General features: G+C 44.6%; 1 protein-coding gene and 1 long non-coding RNA gene across 2 annotated transcripts; one reads left to right on the plus strand and one right to left on the minus strand.

The window, feature by feature from the left end:
• Nucleotides 1-65: 65 nt before the first annotated feature.
• LOC112435301 (hatching enzyme 1.2-like) lies at nucleotides 66-21122 on the minus strand. The gene is made up of 10 exons (XM_076886958.1): nucleotides 21011-21122; nucleotides 20734-20764; nucleotides 20455-20524; nucleotides 17212-17357; nucleotides 15906-16023; nucleotides 15595-15773; nucleotides 13859-13940; nucleotides 13025-13149; nucleotides 591-639; nucleotides 66-279 (listed from the first exon to the last, which is right to left on the minus strand). Exons 1-9 carry the CDS (start codon nucleotides 21071-21073, stop codon nucleotides 596-598), a joined length of 858 nt encoding a protein of 285 aa, XP_076743073.1. The 5' UTR covers nucleotides 21074-21122; the 3' UTR covers nucleotides 66-279; nucleotides 591-595.
• A 3572-nt stretch (nucleotides 21123-24694) lies between these two features.
• On the plus strand, nucleotides 24695-25737 carry LOC143419586 (uncharacterized). The gene is made up of 3 exons (XR_013099604.1): nucleotides 24695-24987; nucleotides 25072-25170; nucleotides 25639-25737. It is a non-coding gene; the product is annotated as an uncharacterized LOC143419586 (long non-coding RNA).
• Nucleotides 25738-26068: the final 331 nt, after the last annotated feature.

Consider the following 26068-nt stretch of genomic DNA (forward strand, 5'->3'; position numbering starts at 1 on the left):
CTTGTTAAATGTGTATTTTTGACCTGTAGACTTGTAGGATTTGTGGAATAAAGAAACAAACTTACTAGAAATGAAAATGAATGTTTATTTTTGTTCATTTTTTAGTATTTCATACAGCTGACTAGCAATTACACAAGCGTGATTGGGATTAAGTCAACGGACAGGTGAAAAGTATAGACAATGATACATTTTCATTTCTCATTTTAAACAAAGCTATTTCAGGCAAATTTGAAAAGCATAAAATTCAAGCTGCATCAATCTCTCCCATCTCTTGGTTGTCTGTGGAAACAGAAAGAAGATGTTACACATATGTAGTATCTGCACAAAAAAATCACAAACACAGGCTGTAAATTGAGGAGATGTGTTCGTCTGGTGTTCTGGTTTATATGCCTTTCACTCATCCCAGCTACATGCTTCTGACCCTGATCAATTAAAATATATGACATTTCATTGTTTTTTGTTTTAAACCAAATGTTTCCACTAAAGTTATCCCGACAAAGCTTTAATTGGTAAAATAAATGTATAGGAACATGATTTTCTATTATAATGAAGTAAACAAAATTCGAAAACATCCGAGCTTATTTACTTACTTTTTCTAGAACAACTTGTTCCTTTGCACAGGTATGGGCACATTTGAGCCTGTCAAACAACAAACAGAGAGAAATCTTTAAACGCTGCTGCATTTCTTTAAGACACCACATGAACATCTGAGTTTGATGAACAGTTTGATGTACTATATCTATGTTGGTGTTTACTAGTCTCCATGATTGTTCTGTGAAACTAGTGGAGGTAGAAAAGTAAGCCGGGGGCTGAGCAGATAGGTTGAAAGAATTTAAGGTCTTCAGCACACAAAGCAGATAATTAAATAAGCATGCTCTCATGGTTATGATATTCTGAAGCATATTATTATCTATAGACAATAATACCAAACAGAAATTGCTTCCTCTTCCCTCCATTTTGCATCACCCAATGTCAGTTTTGTGTACATATTTGATCTTCAAACACGTTTTACCCCAGTGACGTTGGTTTTTCTGCTTGTTTGTTAACAGGATTCCAGGTTTTTGTGCTTGTCCCAACTTTTTCTATTTATATAATTATTATTTGAGGAGGAGACAGCTTCATAGTACAGTTACATTTTGTTTGAATTTTGAAAACCTCTCAACCTTTAAGCACAAATGGGTGCAGTAGTAGGTTTGGAAACTAAAGGTGGTGCAGAAAAACGGCAAGTAGACTGGCACTTATACAGTGTTTTTGTGCTCTAATTGAGCACTCAAAATTCTTATTAGCCAGTCGCACAAACATTCATGTAAATGCTCTTTCTTATACTTAAGTACCAGACACACATTTGCACAAATTTATCAATAGCGACTCAGAGTTCAGTATCTTGCTCAAGGTCATTTCAAAATACTTCTTGGTGTTGTCTCAGTCTGGAGTATCACTTCCTGTTCTATCTTACAGTGGTATTTTTGCATTGCTTATCTGTGTAGCCAATTTAATTAAAAACTTATAGATAACGTCTTATTTCATAGTGTAATCTTCCTGCGCTTTATCCAAAGCACACTCTGTTGAATCACCCACTAATTATATTTACAGTGTTCAGTCACTGTGTCTTTAGGGATTTGCTAGCTTAGCATTAGCTCTTCACCTGTCTCTCCTACTCTTTCCTGCTCAGATGTTTAGTTACCCCTTGGCCTACTTTACTAATAACTATACTTGTTATAAATGTAGCTTGTTTGTAGCTCCGGAGGCCCCGTCAGTTCTCTTCCATCGGATTTTCCCGAGCAGTTGGGAAAACATGATTGCTGAGTGATGGTGAGGAGGAAGCGTAGTCCTAAATAGAAGCCCCCGGTACACTACCAACCCAACCATGTGTTGAAGCATTTTTCCCCACATGGCGACACACCTGGAACATCTATACATCCATCCATTTTCTTCAGATTCTCTGGGGCCGGGTAGCAACCTAAGCAGAAAAGCCCAGACCTCCCTCTCCCTAGCTCAGGGGTGGGCAACTCCAGGCTTCGAGGGCCGGTGTCCCTGCAGGTTTTAGATGTGTCCTCGAACCAACACAGCTGATTTAAACGGCTAAATTAGCTCCTCAACCTGTCCTGAAGTTCTTCAGAGGCCTGGTAACGAACTAATCATGTGATTCAGGTGTGTTGACCCAAGGTGAGATCTAAAACCTGCAGGGACACCGGCCCTCGTGGACTGAGAATGCCCACCCCTGCCCTAGCTGCCTCCTCCAGCTTGTCCAGGGGAACACCAAGGAGTTCCCATACCACCCAAGAGATATTATCTAGAGTTGGATGTCTCGAGACTGGTCTTGGTCTCGAGACCACTTTTACGTGGTCTTGGTCTCGACTGACTTTGGTCTCGGTCTTGGTCTCGCTGTTTCGGTCTTGCATTCTCAAATCGACATAGTGTTCGGGAGATTTGGAGTCAACCATCAGCGGAGCGGGGGGGTGGCTTACTGGGCTTAAGCCCGGGTCATTTTTTCAGAAGCATGGGGTCTTTTGGAGTGTAATTTGTTAGTTAGATGCCTGACTGACAACTGTATAAAACAAAAACAACACACGAAGCTAGAGATGGACCGATCCGATATTACGTATCGGTATCGGTCCGATACTGACCTAAATTACTGGATCGGATATCGGAGAAAAATAAAAAATGTAATCCGATCCATTAAATATCACGAAAGCACCTCGCAAAACTTGCAACACGCCGTAACTCACCTCAGAACGTTAGCACTCGGAGCAGTATGCATCACGTGATAGAGCAGCTGTGGCATGCCGGACCTGTCGGTGGTCTGGATAGCATGTGGAGCTTCGCTAGCAACCTGGCATTTCATCTCCGACAAAGTTATCCCCGAGAGAAGTAAAGCAAGTGTGTAAGTCCATCTCTGAATGTTTGTAAAGCATTCCCACGTTAAGCTTAACAAGCGACTGCCTCTCGCTCTCCGGCTGCTACTTCAATCATGAAACTGCTTAATGATCAGCTGATCGGCTTTTCTGTCGCGAGTCCGTCTCTCTTGTTTGTTTTTGGCCCACTTTGCACCAGAAAGAGGAAACCAGCGGCTGAACAACAGCAGCACGTTTAACCTTGATAAGCTGTTGTTAGAATTTATTTATTATTACTTTCTACTCGAGGATCTTTTTCTATGTAGCTGACGGCTGGTAACTGTGCAGGGGCGGATCTAGCAAAGTTTAGCCAGGGGGGCCGATAGGGCATGAACAGGGAAAAGGGGGCACAAAGACATACTTTTCTTTCTTATTCTCATTTAAAATGTCTAGCTTTTAATAAATAATTATCTGACACCCAAAGTTTTAATTTGATGTAAAATGAATAGAAGTCAATTACTGTACATAGTGACTATTAAGTCTAATATATATACCCTAGTAAGCTATAGTACTTTTTCCTTTGGGAAGGTACCATCTGTGCAGTCTGCAATTTTGTTGAAGAAAGATGTTGAATCTATTTAATATTTCTTGAAAAATAATTGATTTCTGTGCATTTTTTTTCACACTGCATCAAATTAAGGTTGATTACGTCGATTAAGCATCATGAGGTGGAGCGTGAGGGGTGGTTCCCTATTTTTTATTTATTTATTTTTGTTGTTGCTGGGAGTTGGAACCCTATTAGTTAGGTTGCTTAATATTTACGCTAAGTACTCTTTAAAATACCAGAATAGGGAGGATGGTGTAGGTCTAAGTTTATTAGATTGATCAGTATTGCTGAACTATGAAATATTTTTTTTGTATACAGGTATAACAGAATAGCTTTAGTGTAGTTGTTGTTTTAAACTTGAGTATGAACTTGCAGACTTGCAAAATGCAGCAAGATATTTTAAAAAACAGTTTTGTTGATTAAAAAACACTATATCGGATTCATATCGGTATCGGCAGATATCCAAATTTATGATATCGGTATCGGTATCGGACATAAAAAAGTGGTATCGTGCCATCTCTACACGAAGCACAGAGCGCACCGTCGTAAATTCCCCCTAATTTTGATATGATCCGAGCTCAGGCACTAGGCGACTGAGCACAGCACACATGTGAGCGAGAAGCTGCTGCCTGCGAGTTTGCTGCAGACAGAGGAGAGCTTAAGTTTGACCAGGTACCAAAGCAAATCATTCATACTGAACTAATAATGTAAATATGACGGTGTATCACAAAAGATTGATATCAAACTGATCACTTGGTTGCGTTACTTGCTCTTCGAGTGAATCAACAAATAGACAAATAAAAAGCCGAACAGCAACGCTGATTTTTTAGAGTCTTAGCTTTCATTTCATATTTTCAGTTGTTTCCCTCCACGGCTAAACAAACCCTCTCAATCGGTTTCAGTTGTGTACTGATGAACACAACAATGGACATAAGGAGCTTCTTTCAAAGAAAAAACTCTGGTAGATGTTATTTTATATATTATGCTTTGTATGTTGTTCAGTATATCTATGCAAAACAAGAGGGATTTCAATACACAGCAGGATATTCACAGTTGAAACCAGATGTTTACACTTTATGGAAAAAACATAAAAACTTTTTTTTACTGTTAAACATCAGTTTAGAGTAAACTTCTGTTTTAGATAAATAAATATTGAAATATCTTTCGAATTAGTTAAATGTCAGAATAAAGAGAGACAGAGCTTCTATTTTTATCACTTTCATCAAATGTAGGAGTACATATACACTAAGTTTATTGTTAATTAATAAGAAAACTGCAGACGATTCCATTCTGAGCTGAAGAAGCTTCTGATTGGTTCGTAGAGTCCATGTGAGTAAACTGGTGGCACAGCTGTGGATGCATATAAGGCAAAACACAGAGCCTGTTTCTGTGACATGGGAACATCAGGAGATGTCAACCAAAACACCAGGAACAGAATTGTGGAGCTCCATAAGTGTGGCTCAGTTTGAATACAATTTGGTGCCATTTGCAATTAAGAAATACAGACAGTTTGATGCAGCCCCGACTTTGTTCTGCCTTGCTGCTTAATTAAAAAAATAGTTTAAGGTGTCCTGCATATGTGATTTTTTTTTCCTATATGAAGTCATTCTTTTTTGAACAAAACTCAAAATAGAGCCTGATAATCTTTCAGTCATTTCTACCCTCACCTAATTTCCTTAAATTCCTGTGTGAGAGCTGCTCGGCTCTCACACAGGGGCTCAGCTATGCTCCAATCCCTCCATACTGCGGCCAATCACATGCGAGGATATAGGATAATATCATTATGTGAAAAACAGAGAGGGTGAGAGACGCGACAGTCACGTGGAGCGTGCGTCTGTCCTCTCAGTGAGTAAGATAGTGGACAGCGGTGAGGAGGGCTGTGTGAAAGCAAAAACACATAAATATGCCTGACACCCGTAAACGAAACAGCATCTGGCTGCAGTTTAAAGACTTTTTTTGTCTCGGTCTTTGTCTCATCTTAACTTGGTTATTTCTTGGTCTCGGATTAGGCGGTCTTGACTACAAGTGTAATATTATCTCACCAGTGGGTCTACTCCAGGGCTTGTCCCAGTGGGACATGCCCAGAACACCTCACCCAGGAGGCATCCTTGTCAGATGCCCGAACAACCTCAACTGGCTTCGTCCGATGTGGAGGAGCAGCGGCTCTACTCTGAACCCCTCCCGGATGGCTGAAATCCTCACCCTATCTCTAGGGTAGAGGGCAGCCACCCTTTGGAGGAAGCTCATTTCTGACGCTTGTATCCACAATCTCATTCTTTCGGTCACTACCCAAAGCTCGTGACCATAGGTGAGAGCAGGGACATAAATCCACCAGTAAATCGAGAGCCTCAGACTTGGATGTTCTGACTTCCTGTCTGTTCACACTCTGGTGCTAACCACTCCAAACAAAATCAAACAAAATTGGTGTCAATCAATTGTGCTACATTTCTGCTGGTTTGTGCTACAAAAATTTTCGTTTGTGCCGCTATCATTTTAAAGATATTATCTAAAGTTTTTAGAGAACTCACACATTGTTACATCCTGGGAGGCTGTGGGAGTGTGTGGGCGTGGTGTTGTCTTCTCTCTCTCCTCCTCCTTCGTTCTGGCCCCTCCCCTTGTCTCTCTCTGCCCCTGCCCTCTCCTTTAGGTCACACCTGCTGCTCATCTGCTCTCGTTACAACCAATTACCCTCAGGGGTGATATAAGCTGGAGAAGAGCAGTGTGGAGGAGGAAGGAGAGGTTTCTGGTGGATTTCCTCTGTGCTGGTCAGAGCGTGCTACTGGCTTAGGTGTGGAACAGCCTGCTGCGTATGACCAGCCTTCTGGTGTGTGGCACTTTGTGAGTAGTGTTTAACTGAGCAGTGATTGCCCATGAGTGACGGCGGCCTTCCTTAGTTTGTGTGGCCTGACTGGATATTGTTTGTTAGCAGCGTTGCTGTCTCTTTCTGTTGAAGCCTTATTGTTTGCTTTCTTTGTTGAGTGGTCATTACCACTTTGGGTTGACCTCCCTGATTTCTTATTAAAGCAGCAGTGCTGTCTCCTTTTGTTGTTGCCATTACATGATTATTGAGGTGTTTGCCTACAATAAAGATCTATTTTATGTTAAATACCTCTGCCTGGCGTTCTTTTCATTCCACCTGGATCTAACTGTTACTGTCCCCCACCCTCATCGCCTAGACTTTTAAGTGGGGACGTAACAAAGTGGGGGCTCGTCCGGGATCGGAATGAAAGGAATTGGGTTGATTACAAGTGCGTACAGGTGTTTGTGTGTTGTGTGAAGGTCATTTGGCAACTGCTGCTCTCCCCGGCTAGCACAGGGGAGTGTCTAGCTGAGCATTTGCTCTTCCTTCGGACACTCGTTTTTTTGTTTTGCCTTTTTTATTTTCGGAGCAAACCCGGGTGGGGATTAATTCTCTGTTGGGGGTAGGCTTGTCGGTGCCTTTTGGCACTTGATGATTCGCCTTTAAAGTGGCCTCGAGCCTGGTACGCTCCAGAAGCTAGGACAGGCTAGATTCTGAGCAGGCAGGACTGGGGGGAGTGTGGGCTTTTCAATTAATGGTTGACTTTTTGACACAACACATTTCTCTTTCGCCTGTGTGTAGTTCTGTAGTGAAGGCATTGTGTGTGTGTGTGTGTGTGTGTGTGTGTGGCCTTTTAGTGGTTTGCTTGTGTTTTGGCAGGCCATTTTGGGTTTTCATGGCCACTTTTGATATTGCTGGGTTTACAGCAGAGCCGTCGCTTGCCCTGCTAGATGTTTGTAGGAAGAGGGATCTGCATGAGCTGGCTACACATTACGGGATCAGTGTCTCCACTGGTCTACGCAAAGCCGAGCTGAAAGCCGCTCTGGTGTCCGGGTTGTTGGAGAAGAGGGTGGTTGTAATGCAAGAACCTCCGAGCACACCCGGTCCGGCTGGACCAAGTGCGGCGCCTCCTGTTCGAGGCCAGGTTGTAGAACCAGCAGTGTCCACACCTATGGACCAGGGGTTGCCCGAGGGGGGGCCTATGACGCTGCCCCGTTTTGATCCACTCTCCATCCAGTCATCAGAGGGTTCTAAGCAGGATGCTAGGCTCAAAGTCCGTCTAGCTCGCCTCCAGCTGGAGAAGGAGCAGAGCGAGAGAGAGTTCCAGCTGAAGAGGGAGATAGAGCTTAGGCGTTTGGACGCAGAACTGGCTAGGGCTAGAGAGGTTGAGCTGATGAAAGTGGAGGCGGAGACGAAGGTCAAGCTGCGACAGCTGGAAATCCAGCAGGCCTCCATCCCTCCTGTGGTGGCTTCGCTGTCACATACAGACGTTCAGTTTGATGTAGGAAGGAATAGTCGTCTGGTCCCTGCATTTCGTGACACTGAGGTGGAGATTTATTTTGAATCGTTTGAGCGGATAGCGACAGCCTTGCGTTGGCCGCGGGATGTGTGGGCCATCCTGCTACAGTGCAAGCTGGTGGGCAAGGCGCAGGAAGTTTGTTCCTCGTTGTCCGCTGAATGCAGCTTGGACTACGACAAACTGAAAAGTGCAATCCTGTTAGCCTATGAACTAGTTCCCGAGGCTTACAGGCAGCGATTTCGGGGGCTGAAAAAGGTGCAGGGTCAATCCTTCCTGGATTTCGCAAGAGAAAAGAGTATCCTCTTTGATCGGTGGTGTATGGCCTGTAAAGCTGCAGACCTAGCTTCGGTACGGGAATTGATTCTCATTGAGGAGTTCAAAAATTGCGTCACCGAGCGGATGGCGGTATATCTGAATGAGCAGAAGGTCTCTACGTTGCAGCAGACCGCGACCCTGGCTGACGAGTTCGCACTCGTCCATAAAACCAGTGTTGTTAAGCATGAGCGACGCGACATACTAGCAAAGGCTAGTGGTGAGCAAGACACAAGGAGAGAGGTGCCTGTGCCTCGTCCCAGGTCAGACCGGAAATGTTTCTATTGTTTTAAATCCGGCCATTTAATAGCGGATTGCGAGGCCTACAGGCAAAGACAGCCAGTTTCAACACCACGTAAACCAAAAGGGATAGGGCTGATTAAAAACGCTTCTTCTGGTAGTAGACCACTTAGCACTGAAACGCCTGACGAATGTTTTAAACCTTTCATTTTCAAAGGAGCGGTGTCACTCTCTGGTAAGCCTGGAGATGGACGTACTGTGACCATTCTACGCGACACAGGTGGTTCACAGTCCCTCATACTGGCTAGTGCACTTGCCTTTGATGAAAAGACCGCCAGCGGCACTGATGTTATTGTTAGGGGCGTTGGAATGACTTATGTGCCAGCCCCCCTCCATCAAATTTGGGTGCAGAGTGACCTAGTAAGTGGCATTTTTCCTGTAGCTGTGTGTCCTTGTTTCCCGATTGATGGTGTGGACTTCATAATGGGCAATGACATTGCAGGCGGGAAGGTTTATCCTGCCCCAGAGGTTACAAAGACCCCTGACCCAAGCCCCTGGCCAGATGTTTTAAACCGGCAGCACCCGGATGTATTTCCCGTAGGTGTTCTTACCCGGTCACAGGCCCATCGGCAGGGAGAAGTGGTTGACTTGTCAGGGTCAGTGGTCGGCTCTATGCTGGGGATGGATGTGATGCCCTCTGAGGAGGGGGAGGTGGGTCCTGATGCCAAGGAACTGGCTCAAGAAGTGGCTGAGCCTGCTCCTGAACCCGCAGCCCCCCCTCTCCTCACACGGGAGGCCCTTATTATCGCTCAGAAAGCAGACCCATCGTTAACCAAATGTTTTGCTGCCGTAGATGAGAGTGATCATCTGACAGGAGACAGGAAGCAGACATTTGTTGTATGTGATGGATTGCTAATGCGCAGGTGGACTTCAAAGCCAGGGGAGGACTGGAGTGTAGTCCAACAGATAGTGGTCCCGGCTAGTTTACGTCAGCACGTGCTACAGTTAGCCCATGACCATTCATGGTCAGGACATTTGGGGATAACTAAAACATATGACCGTATTCTGCAGCACTTCTTCTGGCCGGCAATGAAGACAGATGTTGCGAAGTACTGTAATACTTGTCATACGTGTCAACTGGTGGGCAAACCAAATCAAACTGTGCCCCCCGCCCCACTATGTCCAATACCAGCTGTTGGTGAGCCATTCGAGCATGTTTTGGTCGATTGTGTTGGTCCGTTGCCAAGAACACGAGCAGGCAATCAGTTTTTGTTGACCATAATGTGTTTGTCCACGCGGTTCCCCGAAGCAATTCCTCTGCGGAGGGTCACCACTGCAAACATTACTAAGACGCTAATCAAATTTTTCACCACCTTTGGTCTTCCAAAAACAGTGCAAACAGACCAGGGAACTAACTTCTTATCTCGAGCATTCAAACAGACTTTAGCTTCCCTGGGCGTCTCTCATTCTGTGTCTAGTGCTTATCACCCAGAGTCGCAGGGTGCACTTGAGCGTTGGCACCAAACACTTAAGGCTATGCTAAAAAAGTACTGCCATGACACGGGCAGAAGCTGGGATGAGGGTGTCCCCTTTGTACTGTTCGCAATACGCAATGTTAAGCAAGAGTCCTTAGGATTCAGCCCAGCTACACTTGTGTTTGGCCGCGAGGTGCGGGGCCCGCTAAAGATGTTGAAAGAGAGGTTCCTTAGTGGGGGTGCTCCAAAAACTAACGTGGCAGATTTTGTAAAGACATGTAAGGATCGTTGGCAACGTGCTACCTCATTAGCTAAAGAGGCCCTGTGTACTGCCCAGGCGTGCATGAAGACGTGGCATGACAGAAAGGCTGTGAAAAGGCATTTTCAGGCTGGGGACAAGGTTTTAGTGTTGCTACCGGTGCCTGGTTCTGCTCTTACGGCCCGTTTCGCGGGACCGTACGTCATAGTGAGGAAAGTGTCTGAGACAGATTATGTTCTCAGTACCCCAGAGCGCAGGAGGAAAACACGCCTGTGCCACATCAACATGTTAAAACCCTACCATGATAGGGAAACCCATGAGACTGTTGCCAGTGCGGCAACCTCCAGCTCTGTCTCCGCCACCGTGCTGAGTGTAGAGGCCAGTGCTGACGACGATCTGCATATACTTTCTGAGGGACAACAGTGTGGACGGTTGGCGAATTCAGCTTACTTAGCCGAAGTAACGGCCCACCTGTCTCATCTGTCCCCTTCACAATGCGAAGATGTGCTTAATCTACTGCACTCCTACCCCTCTCTCTTTGGTGATGTGCCCTCGCGTACTAATGTTTGTGAACATGATATCGATGTTGGGGACGCAACCCCAATCAAACAGCACGCGTACCGCTGCCCTATGGGAAAGCGCGAGGTGATGAGGAAGGAGGTCAGTTATCTAGCGGAGAATGGTTTGGCGAAACCGAGTCACAGCCCTTGGAGCTCTCCATGTTTACTTACGCCCAAGTCTGATGGCACCCCACGTTTCTGCACCGACTATCGTAGGGTAAATGCAGTGACTGTCGCCGATTCTTTTCCACTTCCTCGTATGGAGGACTGCATTGACAACATAGGTCCTGCCACATTTATTTCCAAACTGGACCTTCTTAAAGGATATTGGCAAGTGCCTTTGACCCCCAGAGCCTCTGACATTTCTGCATTTGTCACACCCGACCACTTCATGCAGTACACCGTGATGGCGTTTGGCATGAAAAACGCTCCGGCCACATTTCAGCGGTTGATGCAGCTGGTTGTAGGAGACGTGCCTCAATGTAATGTGTACTTGGATGATGTGGTGATATACACAGCCACGTGGGAAGAGCATGTGGCCATCCTACGATCAGTATTTCAGCGACTGGCTGACGCCTCGTTGACTCTAAATCTCGCTAAGTGCGAGTTCGCCAAAGCGACAGTCATGTACCTGGGGAAACAGGTGGGTTTCGGGCGGGTACGCCCAGTGGAGGCAAAAGTCGAGGCTATCCTCAGCTACCCGGCCCCAGCCACTAGGCGGGAGTTAAAACGGTTCCTGGGCATGACTGGATACTACCGCTGTTTTTGCAAGAACTTTGCGGTAGTTGTGGCCCCTTTGACAAGGCTATGTAGCCCCAAAGTCCCTTTTGAGTGGTCAGGGGAATGCCAGCACGCATTCGAGTCTGCAAAATCCCTCCTTTGCAGCGCCCCAGTTCTGGCTGCCCCTAACTTCTCTCAGCCTTTCAAGCTGGAAGTCGACGCCAGTTCCACCGGAGCTGGTGCGGTGCTATTACAAGACGACGCAGAGGGTGTGTGTCACCCAGTCTGCTACTACTCTGTAAAGTACAAGCGCCATCAGCTAAACTATTCCACCATAGAGAAAGAGGCTCTAGCGATGCTGATGGCCTTGCAGCACTTCACTGTGTATGTGGGCTCTAGCTCCTTTCCGGTAACGGTGTATACAGATCACAACCCCCTCACTTTCCTCCAGCGCATGTACAACCACAACCAACGACTAATGCGCTGGGCTTTGCTGGTGCAGGATTATGATCTGGTTATCCAGCACAAGAAAGGGACTGAAAATCTGGTGGCTGATGCACTCTCACGCAGTGCATAGTGATGAGTTTCTTCTGTGTTTTGTATAGTGTGGATTTAGGGTGGGGGGAATGTTACATCCTGGGAGGCTGTGGGAGTGTGTGGGCGTGGTGTTGTCTTCTCTCTCTCCTCCTCCTTCGTTCTGGCCCCTCCCCTTGTCTCTCTCTGCCCCTGCCCTCTCCTTTAGGTCACACCTGCTGCTCATCTGCTCTCGTTACAACCAATTACCCTCAGGGGTGATATAAGCTGGAGAAGAGCAGTGTGGAGGAGGAAGGAGAGGTTTCTGGTGGATTTCCTCTGTGCTGGTCAGAGCGTGCTACTGGCTTAGGTGTGGAACAGCCTGCTGCGTATGACCAGCCTTCTGGTGTGTGGCACTTTGTGAGTAGTGTTTAACTGAGCAGTGATTGCCCATGAGTGACGGCGGCCTTCCTTAGTTTGTGTGGCCTGACTGGATATTGTTTGTTAGCAGCGTTGCTGTCTCTTTCTGTTGAAGCCTTATTGTTTGCTTTCTTTGTTGAGTGGTCATTACCACTTTGGGTTGACCTCCCTGATTTCTTATTAAAGCAGCAGTGCTGTCTCCTTTTGTTGTTGCCATTACATGATTATTGAGGTGTTTGCCTACAATAAAGATCTATTTTATGTTAAATACCTCTGCCTGGCGTTCTTTTCATTCCACCTGGATCTAACTGTTACTGTCCCCCACCCTCATCGCCTAGACTTTTAAGTGGGGACGTAACACACATGCACTGATAAACACAGTCCCACCCACATTCCAAGGATTCCCTCTATAAACCACCACTGTGCAATAACTATTTATATGTAAATACTGTCCAATACTGTCCAAGTGCTGCAGAAACTAAAACTCACTTCCTGCAACCTCCATCCGGTCGAAGCAGATGGCTGCCATGACCTCTGTTTACTTGTTTATAAGACAGGAGGGAGGTCTTTACCTTACAATATAAAGTGCTTTGAGGCAACTGTTGTTGTGATTTGACGCTATAAAAATAAAATTGAATTAAACTAATTGAATTTAGAGTGGAGTAGCCAAGAACTGAACCACTGACCTTCCAACTGTTAATCCAGCTTCCTTTTTTCTTTATAAAAAAGGAAAGAAAAAGAAACGAAAAGAAACGAGGTACATACTGCAGGTATAAAGGCGATTCACTCGAAGGATGTCATTGGCACTCATCTCTGTAGCTCTGCCAATGGCTACATTCTCATCGGGTATGGGAACGATGGTTGGCTCCCTGTCTCTTGAGAAGGCAAACCTGGGGTGCAAACACACAGTAGTAAGGCAAATTGTGATTGTAGTCTCAAACAAGTGTCATTATAACAACTACAAAGAGAAGGCTAAAAACATGAAATTATAATATGGGCTTCAGCTTGAGCAATGCAGCAGGGAAAGGTCAGTCAAGAGGATTATCTACCTAATTATTACCTAATTGACTCTGCCAAACAGAGTCCTTATTGCCATTTCAGACATTTAACAGAATGGGATATAAATGTTTCAAGGTTTATCATCTGCCCAAAAAGAGCCCAAAGGCAAAGTCCTGCACGCCATTATTGTCCATCATGTAGCATTTGCTCGTTAGGCAGCAAGCTAGCACTCTGTGACGAGCTAATGTGGCTTTTGTCTATAAATGTGTGCGTTGTAGGCAGCTGCAATATTATTACTGATAATAAAATTATCATCATTATTATTGTTATTATTATTATTGTTATAGCACTCAATGTGTAAACTGTTTCATTGGTTACCACAGCTTTATACTGGTTTGAATTACTGGTTTTCTCAATGGCCAGTGTGGTAAGAGAAGTTGATTACAACACACATGTACACAGGATGTAGAAAATTAAAATCTTGAAAATGAAAGGACTGAAAACAGATAAAACTGTGTCAAATAAAACTGTGTTATTATGACATAATTTTTAAATAAATATACATTTGAAGCATGTTCAGGGAGTGAACTGATATCTTACCTTCCATAGTGCATAACAGAGTTGTAGTCATAGGGAGTATCAAGGTTCCTTGTGTTGATTTTCCTAAAGTTATGCTCCATCCCTGTGGGGGTTCAAACAACTCAGTCAATGTTTGTCTCTTACTCCAGGCTGAGCATTAAAATGTCACAAAAGTTCAGTTCACCCTACAGCTGTGTGAGAGCACCTGGGTAACTTTTTTCCTTTGCACAAAAACAAAGAAATCTATTGATTTGTGTCCATGGACACAAGAGCTTTCCAGCTTTAAAGAGAGAGCTCTCCATATGGACATGGGAGGGCTGGGACAGTTGTAAGTCATTTCACCTTGCGCTTCCACATAGTGACTTGTGCATTTATTTTGATGCTACTTTTACACTTAAGAGGTGTGACTTCTTTTGCTGCTGACTTCCATTTTGAATAATGTTTGCCTATGTTAACCCTTTCACGCATGGTGGTTGCTATAGTTTACAGCTATTTAAAGGCTGTGTTCTTGTATTTGTGTCACTGCTGATGGTATACTTGCAAAATAAACCATTACACACTGATGTGTCACACCCACTGGTCGTTTAATGTTACAATAGATGTATGAAATGTTTCATTGTAATTTTATTATTTAACCCTGTCATGCATGAATTATGACAAACTCAATCAGGATTTATTTGTGTTCATCTTTTCATGCCTAAAGATGAATACAAATACTTAAGAAAATAAATCCTGATTGAGTTTGTCATAATTCATGCATGACAGGGTTAATATACAAAAACTACTCAGGTTTGGACAATAAAATTACTTGGTTAACTTTAATACTTTTTGTTAATATTCAATTCAATTTTATTTATACAGCACCAAAGCATAACAAGGCACTTTATATTGATAGGTAGACCCTCCAATAATACATACAGAGAAAAACCCAACAATCATATGACCCCCTTTGAGCAAGCACTCTGGCGACAGTGGCTCAGGGAGGGGCGCCATCCGCCGTGACAGGTTGGGGTGAGTGAAGGAATGCAGGTCAAAAGACTAATATACAACACATATCCATCCATCCATTCGCGTCCACTTATCCTTTTCAGGGTCGCGGGGGGCGCTGGAGCCTATCCCAGCTGTCATAGGGCGAGAGGCGGGGTACACCCTGGACAGGTCGCCAGTCTGTCGCAGGGCCAACACACAGGGACAGACAACCATTCGCACTCACATTCACACCTATGGGCAATTTGGATTAACCAATTAACCTATCCCCACAAGCTGCATGTCTTTGGACGGTGGGAGGAAGCCGGAGTACCCGGAGAGAACCCACGCAAACACGGGGAGAACATGCAAACTCCACACAGAAAGACCCCGGCCTGATGGTGGAATTGAACTCAGGACCTTCTTGCTGTGCGGCAGCAGTGCTAACCATCGTGCCACCGTGCTGCACACACATATACATACATCTTTTTTTGAAAAGCACAGAGGAACAAAACATTCTTCCAATTCAAATAGATTAGTCTCAAACTTATAAATAAATTTAATAAATAAATAAAAGAATTCCACAGACAGATTTGATTATTGTGAATGTTTCACATTTTGCCCTACATTGTTTGTACTTTGGGTTGTTTGAAATATTCTAAAAAAACATGATTATTGCTCTACTGTTGGTAAATGAACTGTCATTTATGTAGAAGTTTTTTTTGTCATCCTGACCACTTAAAGATTTTTTCTGACTGTTGTTTCTGGCTGTTGTTTGTCATGTGACCCACCTGGGATGACGTTCTCTAGCAAGATGCGTACATGTTGGTCTCTGTCTGAACGCGTCTGTTCATGGTCGAAGCCCAGGGCATGGAGCACCTCGTGTTGGACTATCTGGTGGAAAACACAGCCCTGGCGACTCAGTGACACTATCTGGCCACCCCCACGACGCCCAACAAAAGAGTAACACCTGAAAAAGAGCGGTAAATAAAAATTTTATGACAAACCAGTAAAACAGCTTCCTCACTCAGAACATCCTGCGTTAGATGAAAAGTTTGCCTGTAGAATTCAAGTATAAATGCCTACTTTGTGTTGGACTTACCCATCACGAGACTGAATGTCCAGAAAGTCTCTTTCTCTGCTCTGGGGCCTAAAGCTGACGCACGTGGCTGCTTCAAATGACCTCAGACCTTGCTCGATGACGTCACGTTCCCTGCGGGCTTCACAGAAAAACATGTATTGTGGTTCTAGTTTGTTGTGGCATTATATTCAACTAAGACTGAGCACAATGCTGCTACTCCTGAGTAACTGCTTACTACTTACACTGGCCTATAAATCAATCAAATCTATGTTACTGCCTCAAAATCAGCTGATGTTTTTGTACAACTTTAATGAATTTATAGAAAGCATAAAATATTCTTCATTATGTTGGCTTGAAGCTTGTAAAGATTGGTCATAACATTGAACTGCTCCCCCCCAGTATCTTTGATGTGGCATAGCTAACAGAAATTTTCAGGGTAAAATACATCTGTCCCATTTTATCTACATATCTTAACTATAACTAACTTTGAGTGTTATTATATTGGGATATATCATAGGTTCAATAACAAGACACCCCCAGTGTAATGTCTGTGGCACTCTGGATGCTTTGTCAGGTAATTCCCTGGAGAAAACTTGTCAAACTTGCCAAAAAAAATAAATAAATTTTTTTTGATTGTGACACTGGAAGAAGGTGTAAATTTTATTTGTAGTTTCCTCTAACTAGTTCCTGCACTTTTGAATTAAAGAGCGCCTCTTGGGTTGGATTGAGCCAAAAGCACAATGGAAGGAAAAAGGCATTAGAACCGAGAAAACAGCAATTTTATCTGCAACATTAAGGTCTTCAAAATTGCGACTGAATATCTTGTATCAGTCTCCATGCTAAGCTTTGGCAAAGCTTTATATATAATTTTATATTACATCTATCTGATACAGATTGATGTATATTTAGGTTGTTTTTTTTTATATATCGGAGGAAATTTATGTGTAACTGACTAATTCCTTTTTTAATAAACTGTCCTTTTCAGTTTCCTTGGTAGTATTTTTAAACTCTTTGTATTCTCTGTACACAAAAACCTTTCTGTATGTCATTAAAATACTTGTTTAGTGTTTAGTCTTTTGACCAAACAGCTGTATTTGAAGCCCTGAGATGAGAACCCGTTGATTTCTCTTTGTATTTAGAGGACACTAAAATGTGGAATCTCAGAGGGAAAAGGTTTGGGAAGCAGCTTTGCCCACTAATGGAAAAAAAAACAAACCCCAAAACAAACCCTACAGACGGAGAAAATCATTCTAATAGTTTTCAGTTAAACCTGAAAAATTAGCAGAAAGCTCAATAAAAAGGAATGTTTCCATGTATCTAGACTTACAGTACTGGTCGGAGATTCGATAAGGTACAACAACTCTGCCATTGTTTTTAGGCCACAAACAGCCTCGAGCCGTACACGGATCAGCGTTCTGTAGACCTGTTGGCACTGCTATGTCTCCAAATATGACCAGAGGTTCATCCTCTGGACTTTGCCTCCTCCTGTGTCTTATGTTTTACGGAGTCGTGGCTCAGCGAGGACATCCCGGACTGCGCGCTCAAGCTGGAGGGCTTCCATCTGCTGCGCGCGGACCGGCAGGCCGCTCTCTCCGGTAAAACCAAAGGTGGAGGTGTCTGCTTCTACATCAATAGTGGCTGGTGCACAGATGTAACAGTGATTGCTCAGCACTGCTCTCCCTCTCTGGAATATCTTTTTATTCACTGCAAACCGTTTTATTCTCCGCGGGAGTTTGCTTCATTCATCCTGGCCGCTGTTTACATCCCGCCAGACGCAGATGCGCAGGCAGCTCAGTGCACACTCGCGGAGCAGATTCTCCACACGGAGCGGACATTCCCGGACTCTCTCATCATTGCTCTTGGGGACTTTAACAAAGCCAATCTGAGCCATGAGCTTCCAAAATATAAGCAGTATATTAAATGCCCGACCAGAGAGGAGAGGACATTAGACCACTGCTACAGCACGATCAGCGGGGCCTATCGCGCAGTGCCCCGCGCTTCACTCGGACTTTCTGATCACGTCATGATCCACCTAATCCCCGCGTACAGACAGAGGCTGAAGCTCTCCAAACCTGTCGTGAGGACTAAAAAACTGTGGAGCAACGAGGCTGTGGAGGAGCTTCGCACGTGTTTGGAGACCACAGACTGGGACACAATGAAGGCTGCTTCTAACAGCTTGGACGAGTTTACGGACACTGTCACCTCCTATATCCACTTCTGTGAGGACAGCATTGTGCCATCACGCACCAGGGTGAGTTATAACAATGACAAACCCTGGTTTACTCCTAAACTCAAAAAGCTGTGGCTGGAAAAGTGTAAGGCATTCAGAAGCAGAGACAGGGACTGCTACAGAGAGGCCAAGTACAGGTTCACTAAAGAAGTGGACATTGCCAAACATCAGCACTCTGAGAAGATGCAGCAGCAGATCTCAGAGAATGACTCGGCCTCTGTGTGGAAAGGTTTTAGGAATATTACAAACTACAAGCCTAAAACCCCCACTCCACTGATGACTTGCTCTTAGCCAACACCCTTAACAACTTCTACTGCCGTTTTGACGAGCCATCAGGCAGCCTTCACACCTCCAACGACCCCAACAATAGAGGCACTTTGGACACTCATTCCCCCACCTCCCCCCCCTCCATAGAGCCATCACCACCTTCAAACTGTTCACCTGCAACACCCGCCCCCTCACCCCACACAAAAGAGGATTTCACACCACCTCCTCCGACCACAACTCTTCATATTCATGAAGCAGATGTGAGGAAGCAGTTTAGGAGTCTGAATGCTCGGAAAGCTCCCGGCCCAGACGGTGTGTCTCCTGCCACCCTCAGACACTGTGCAAACGAGCTGGCCCCAGTGTTTTCTGGCATCTTCAACTCCTCACTGCAGGCATGTCATGTGCCTGCCTGCTTCAAGTCCTCTACCATAATCCCTGTCCCCAAGAAACCTAGGATCACTGGACTAAATGACTACAGACCCGTGGCTCTGACATCTGTGGTCATGAAGTCATTTGAGCGCCTAGTTCTCTCCCATCTCAAGACCCTCACGGCCCCCCTCCTGGACCCCCTGCAGTTTGCATATAGAGCCAACAGGTCTGTAGACGACGCCATCAACATGGCCCTACACTTCATCCTGCAGCATCTGGACTCCCCAGGAACCTACGCCAGGATCCTGTTTGTGGACTTCAGCTCTGCCTTCAACACCATCCTTCCAGACCATCTCCGAGACAAGCTTTCCCGGATGAATGTGCCTGATCCCATCTGCCGGTGGATCACTGACTTCCTGACGGACAGGAAGCAGCACGTGAGGCTGGGAAAGAATGTCTCGGACTCCCGGACCATCAGCACCGGCTCCCCTCAGGGCTGTGTTCTTTCTCCTCTGCTCTTCTCCCTGTACACCAACTGCTGCACCTCCACCCACCAGTCTGTCAAGCTAATCAAGTTCGCAGATGACACCACCGTCATTGGGCTCATCTCGGACGGGGACGAGTCTGCCTACAGGAGAGAGGTTGAACGTCTGGTGTCTTGGTGCAGCCACAACAACCTGGTGCTGAATGCCCAGAAGACAGTGGAGATTATTGTGGACTTCAGGAAGCACACAGCCCCACTCCCCCCCATCATCCTGACTGACACCCCCATCACCTCTGTGGACTCATTCCGCTTCCTGGGTACCACCATCACCCAGGACCTGAAGTGGGAGCCCACCATCACCTCCGTCATCAAGAAAGCCCAGCAGAGGATGTACTTCCTGAGGCAGCTGAAGAAATTCAACCTGCCAACACGGACGATGATGCAATTCTACACTGCAATCATCGAGTCCATCCTCACCTCCTCCATCACCGTGTGGTACGCTGGAGCCACTATCAGGGACAAACAGAGACTGCAGCGTGTTGTGCGCTCTGCTGAGAAGGTGATTGGCTGCAGACTCCCATCTCTGCAGGACCTGTACACCTCCAGGACACTGCGGCGTGCAGCCCGGATCTCAGCTGACCCTTCTCACCCTGGACACAGTCTGTTTGACCTGCTCCCCTCAGGCAGGAGGCTCCGGTCCATTCGCACCAGAACCTCTCGCCACAAGAACAGTTTCTTCCCCTCTGCTGTTGGACACATAAACAATAACCACATGATTGTCCCCACCACTAACACATGACCCTACGCTGTGTAACTGCATCATTTCATGTTTGGCACTGATCACCACCTGCACTCATGTATATATCTTTCTACGTAGCACTCATAATTCTTATTCTCATGTATATATCTCATGTATATCTCATGCACATATCTTTCTTTCTACATAGCACTTTAATTCTTATTGTCTGCACTGAAGCACCGCAGCAATTTCCTAATGTTGTAAACCTCAACATCTGGCAATAAACCCATTCTGATTCTGATTCTGATTCTGATTCTGATCCAAGTTCTTCCCTGTAAAGTATGGAAAGAAAAACATATTTTCCGTGTACTTTCGATGGTTTCATTAACACATCAACTCAGTTTTTAAGGTTAGCCCCTGGATGTTGTTACTAAAGCTGTATATTTACTACTGATGAATAGGAACTGAAGTGAAGTTGAACATACCAAGATTAGCATTAGCCTTCTCCAGCAGTGTCGAGATACTGAAATCATCACCCTCAGTGTTGTTTCCTGTTCAATATGAAGCACATATGTTTGACTGTTCTATAAGGACAAGGTCACATGTTACAACATCACAAAGACATGTCAAGGAGTCAGGCAAATCCAATATGGACCAATTATAATAAATAAATAAATGAATACAAATCAACATGAATAAGAGCATATCTCATAGTGTGATGACATACAAGTGCTAAATGTAAAAAATAGCAAAGTCTTACCGGAGTTTTCAACACTTTTTTTAAAAGGTGCCTGTAATAAGATAAAAGGGTTTATAAGGACTAGTATTTGATTTGTTTGCAAGTTCAAAAATGCTTGAAGATTAAAATTGCAAATTCCAATTTATACAATAAATTAATAAAATGAAAAACAGAAGTATTCTCTTTGTGTTCTTATGTTTTGTTTTGAAGAAAGCTTGTATTCCATTTTAACAAAATAAAACATCTTGGTCAAATCAGAGAGGAAATCTACGTCTGCATACTTAACTACAACGCTTACCTCTATAACAAAAGTGTGGGCGAAGCACAAGAACACGCTGAGCACAGCCGCCTGGAGGATCATGGCTGGTTACTGAAGAAGAGCAGCCGACTGAGAAAATACCTGCTGAAAACACAAGTGTTCGGCTTATATAGTTAGAAAGGCCAGCTGAATTCTGTCCTAATATGGCATGCTGTTCAACCAGTACTCATTACTCAACTGAAAATGACAGTTGTTACTTAAACACGTCTGTTTCAACATATTATGAAATTAGACAAAAAGGCTGTTGCTGTCTTTATATTATGTCACAGTCCAAATATTATAGTTACCATCAATGTATTTAAATCTGTCAAACATGGTGGAGGAGTGTTATGGCACAGGCATGTATGTGCGGCTGTTAGTGGCACGGGGTCAGTGTTCACTGAAGATGTGGTTGCTGATAGAAGTTATAGGGTGAATTCTTAAGTTTACAGCCTTATACTCTGCTAACATTTAGCCAACTGCTTCAAAACTCTCCTAGTGACTAACCAGAGCATGCTGTTCATTTTCTGAAGATGAAATTGGAACAGCCTGAAGACAATCTCAGGACAAAAACCAACCTCCCAGGCTGCAGGAGACTTGGGGTGGGTGAATGACCTAAATAAATATTTTAATAGGTTTGATCAAACGCCCACCACAGCATCGTCCCCCCTGCTGCAATCTCCTTCATCTTCAGGGACCGCCTGTCCTTCATCTCAGGACTTCACACCTCTCAGCTCCCAGCCATCACACCCACCCCAGGCTTCTGTGGACTCCAACATACACACCCCTCCCCCAAAATCCACTCTTTCTATCTCAGCACTTCAAGTGAGGAATGAGCTTCGCAAGATCAAGGTGCAGAAGGCTGCAGGTCCAGATGGCGTCAGCTCCAGGCTCCTGAGATGCTGTGCAGATGAACTGTGTGGCATCCTAGGATATCTGTTCAACCTGAGCCTGTCACTGGGGAAAGTACCACAGCTGTGGAAGACCTCCTGTGGTACCGCTACCAAAGACCTCCCGTCCCAAGGACCTCAGCAGCTACAGGCCGGTAGCCCTGACATCGCATCTGATGAAGACCCTCGAGAGGTTGGTTCTAAACCATCTGCGCTCCCTGGTGAGGTCTTCATTGGATCCGCTGCAGTTTGCTTACCAGCCTGGCATCGGGGTGGAGGACGCCATCATCTACCTCCTGCACCGAGCTCTGACTCACCTGGAGAAGCCTGGAAGCTCTGTGAGGATCATGTTCTTTGATTTCTCCAGTGCTTTCAACACCATCCAGCCACGACTTCTGAGAGACAGGCTGGAGCTATTGGGAGTGGACCACCACATGTCCCAGTGGATACTGGACTACCTCACAGGACGTCCACAGTATGTGAACATCCAGGGAGTGGACATTGAGATAGTGGACTCTTATAGGTACCTGGGTGTTCACCTGAGTAATAAACTGGACTGGAGTCACAACACTGATGCTCTTTACAGGAAGGGTCAGAGCAGACGCTACCTGCTGAGGCGGCTGAGGTCATTTGGAGTCCAGGGAGCGCTTTTAAAGACCTTCTATGACTCTGTGGTGGCATCTGTCATTTTTTACAGTGTGGTTTGTTGGAGCAGCAGTTTATCTGCAGCTGAGAGGAAGAGGTTGGATAAACTCACGAGGAAGGCCAGCATCCAGGTAAGGAAATTTCAAAAAGTTGATTCTGTTCATCTGGATGTAGTGTTTTCAGTGGAAGAAATGTTTTGTCACTCATCCAAGGCACCTAAAAAAGCTCCAGCCGATCCAGGAAAGAAGGTGAAACTGCCGTCTAAGCAAAAACCCTTAGTGATCCCGTATGTATCAGGAGTATCAGAACAATTGGGGCGATCGTGGCTCAAGAGTTGGGAGTTCGCCTTGTAATCAGAAGGTTGCCGGTTCGAGCCCCGGCTTGGACAGTCTCGGTCGTTGTGTCCTTGGGCAAGACACTTCACCCGTTGCCTACTGGTGATGGTCAGAGGGCCCGGTGGCGCCAGTGTCCGGCAGCCTCGCCTCTGTCAGTGCGCCCCAGGGTGGCTGTGGCTACACCGTAGCTGCCATTACCAGTGTGTGAATGTGTGTGTGACAGGATATGTAAAGCGCTTTGGGGTCCTTAGGGACTAGTAAAGCGCTATAAATACAGGCCAGGCCATAATTGAGACACATTTTTTTCTAAACACAGAGTTACTATGGCTTTTAAACCCCAAAACACACTGTGCCAAAAATTGGTTCCACCAACACAAATAGAATAATATAGTGTTCGCTGTTAAGTGCCAGGAGGTTTGCCATGATTTGTACATCTGGGAAACCAAACAAGGTTGCATGGCAATTATCTTGGGGCAAGATAGTAACCCCAAGTTTCTCTCAGATGCATCCAGCGCGCGAAGAATGTGTGTGAACATTAGATAAAAAGGACTTACATAGAAAGCGCTATACAAATACAGGCCATTTACCATTTACCAAAGAGCATGTGCGAATGGGTGTGAGTCCATTTACCATTTACCGTTACCATGATAGTTTACTTGTTATGCACCCCTAAGAGTACCGAAGAAAGAGCCCATACATCTCTATGACAACCGTGTGCCCACCCCTGAAGCCACCCATTCTGCCATCCCAAACCAATCCCACCATCAAGAACAGCGTCCCACAGGGAGCAAGGCTTTGCAAGCCATAGACCCAGATGAACGGATGCCCCCCAGATCCAGCACCTCTGGACAGGGTGCAGGAAACAGGGTTGTTATAAAGGGTTTAACAGAAGTGTTGCATTAATTGTTTAGGAATTATAGAAAGTTTTATACTCTTTTAAACCTTTGAGGCTCAAAAGCATTTGGATACATGGCTGCCAAGCAGTTTTGTGGCCATTTAAGACTTTTCCCATAATTATTCTATCAGTAATTAAGCAGAGATATAGAGATAAGTGTTGAACTTACATTTAGTAGATGTCCAGTGAAACCCTTTGTATGAGGTCCAAAGAGATGCTGACACAAGCGAAGGCTAAGATTGAACAAATTACAGAAATTGTAATTGCCAAAACACTTGTGTACCTAACTGTGTGTTGTGTTGCAGACCAGAGCAGCCTTATGATGTCCAGAACCTTAAAGAAGGGTGAATCCTATCAATCAGTGGGTCCTGCCACTGAAGCATTTTTCTTGTTTTCTTTTTAGCCATCCACTCACCCATTCAGGGTCATTGATGGGCTGGAGCCTATCTCACCTCCATGGGGAGAGATGCAGGGTATACCTTGAACAGTCTGCCAATCTGTTACAGTGCTAACACAGAGAGGCAGACAACCATTTACACTTGGCATTGGGTAGCTGTTTACTGGAACACTTAATATGAGTTTTAAGGAGATGTTGATGAAGCAACAGAAGCCATCATTAAATGAAAAACTAAATAAACATATCAGAGAGAGATTAAAAAGTTTTATGAGGAGCCAAAATAACATTTGGGACATTTTCAACCAGAAGGAATATACTAGCCAGCTCAGACAGTTTACAACAAGGTGTACACCACTGGTTACGCTCAAGAACAGGAAGACCAGATTTGAATTTGCCAAAAAATAAAAGAACTTTCACAGCATGGGGAAAAACTATTAGTAATGTTAGTTTATGTGGTTTCCTCAGTAAACTGGGTGAGGTAGCTGACTCCTAATCACAGCGATTTCTCTAGTTTCAAGTAGCCTGGCCCTTTGACCCAGGACCTGTTGGCCTTGCAAGACCCTTCTAAGCAAAAATGATTCCTACTCACCAAACTCTTGGGATCACTCAAGCATTTTGAACCTGAAAAAACACATTTCTTCATGCTTGTGAATAATAAGCTTTAAACTGTAAAAACCTTTGACCTTGATTGTACCTGTTGTATTGTGTTGTTGTAGGATGATCTCACACCATTGCACACGGCAGCTGACGGAGGTCACTATGAATGCGTTAGACTTCTGCTGGATTCTGGCTGTAATGTCAATGCACAAACTAATGTATGCTTGTTTACTTAAATATGCAATTCAAGAGTGGGTTGGCAGTGTTATTTTCATGAATTAATATTTATCTTCTGTCTGTAGAGAAAAATGAATGCTCTCCATTATGTGGCACAGCATGGTCATGACAGAGAGGCCAGCTTGCTGCTGAAGGCAGGAATCAATGTAGATGCTATAAACAATGTAAGCACTGTTAGCTATCTCCGGAAAAAAATAATTATGATAATTCTTTTAAAGTACCCATATGCAAAAGAAATAGAAGAAATTTATAAAAGACTTGCATAAGATTTGGCTTACTTCATATAAGGCTTATATGATTTACTCATGAAAGTGGCCACTTTCTCATTACTTTCATATATTGTTTTAGTAAGTATCCAAAACAAGTTTCATTTATATAATTTATCAAAGGATCTTATATCTGTTTTCACTCTTGTATGCTTTTCACACAAGTTTCACATAACACAAAGCTTTATAAGATTTATATATATCTTTTCCATATGGGTATTCTTACACAGTGGTATGTTAGCATGTTAGCATTTTGGTGCATAAAATGAAGAAGAAATCTAAAATTAGGCAGTAAACACTTGTAAACGTTTTAAAAGTTAATATCATAGAGAGCAGCTTTTTAATACCTGTTTCTCTTTGAAACAGCAACACTGCACACCACTCCACCTGGCTGTTTTCAACAATCACACAAAAGTTGTACGATTGCTTATCGATGCTGGCAGCAACCTGAATGCCACTGACATTGTAAGTACAAAGTTCCACAGTAAGACAAATGGTGGGGGTGTAGTAAGGAAGTTGGGGGAAGCAGACAACTCCACAGGAAGAGTCTTTTGTCTCTTTGAGGACTCTGGGAGGCAGCAAGGGAGTGTGAAACAGCTGTGTACTGCCTTTTGTTCCTGGAGATATTTAACTGAGAGCCATGCTGGGCTCAGACTCTGCTGACCGTCTGTCCCGCGGTCATGCAGGGACTTCATCAAGCTTGGTTGTCTGTTCTTTGTGTGTTTGATTAAAGAATGTTAGCTACCGCTCACCGCTCGTCTGCAGGCTTTATTTAAATGGAAAACTTCCACAACAG

The sequence above is a fragment of the Maylandia zebra genome, linkage group LG1 (genome assembly GCF_041146795.1).
Source record: "Maylandia zebra isolate NMK-2024a linkage group LG1, Mzebra_GT3a, whole genome shotgun sequence".
Lineage (NCBI taxonomy): Eukaryota > Metazoa > Chordata > Actinopteri > Cichliformes > Cichlidae > Maylandia > Maylandia zebra.

Coding starts and splice junctions, on each gene's coding strand:
- LOC112435301 (XM_076886958.1), bottom strand. CDS start 21,073: ATGATCCTCCAGGCGGCTGTGCTCAGCGTGTTCTTGTGCTTCGCCCAC. Junction 13,941..15,594: donor GCTAGAGAACGTCATCCCAG/GTGGGTCACATG, acceptor GAACCCCCACAG/GGATGGAGCATAACTTTAGG. Junction 13,150..13,858: donor TCTGTTATGCACTATGGAAG/GTAAGATATCAG, acceptor TTTGCACCCCAG/GTTTGCCTTCTCAAGAGACA.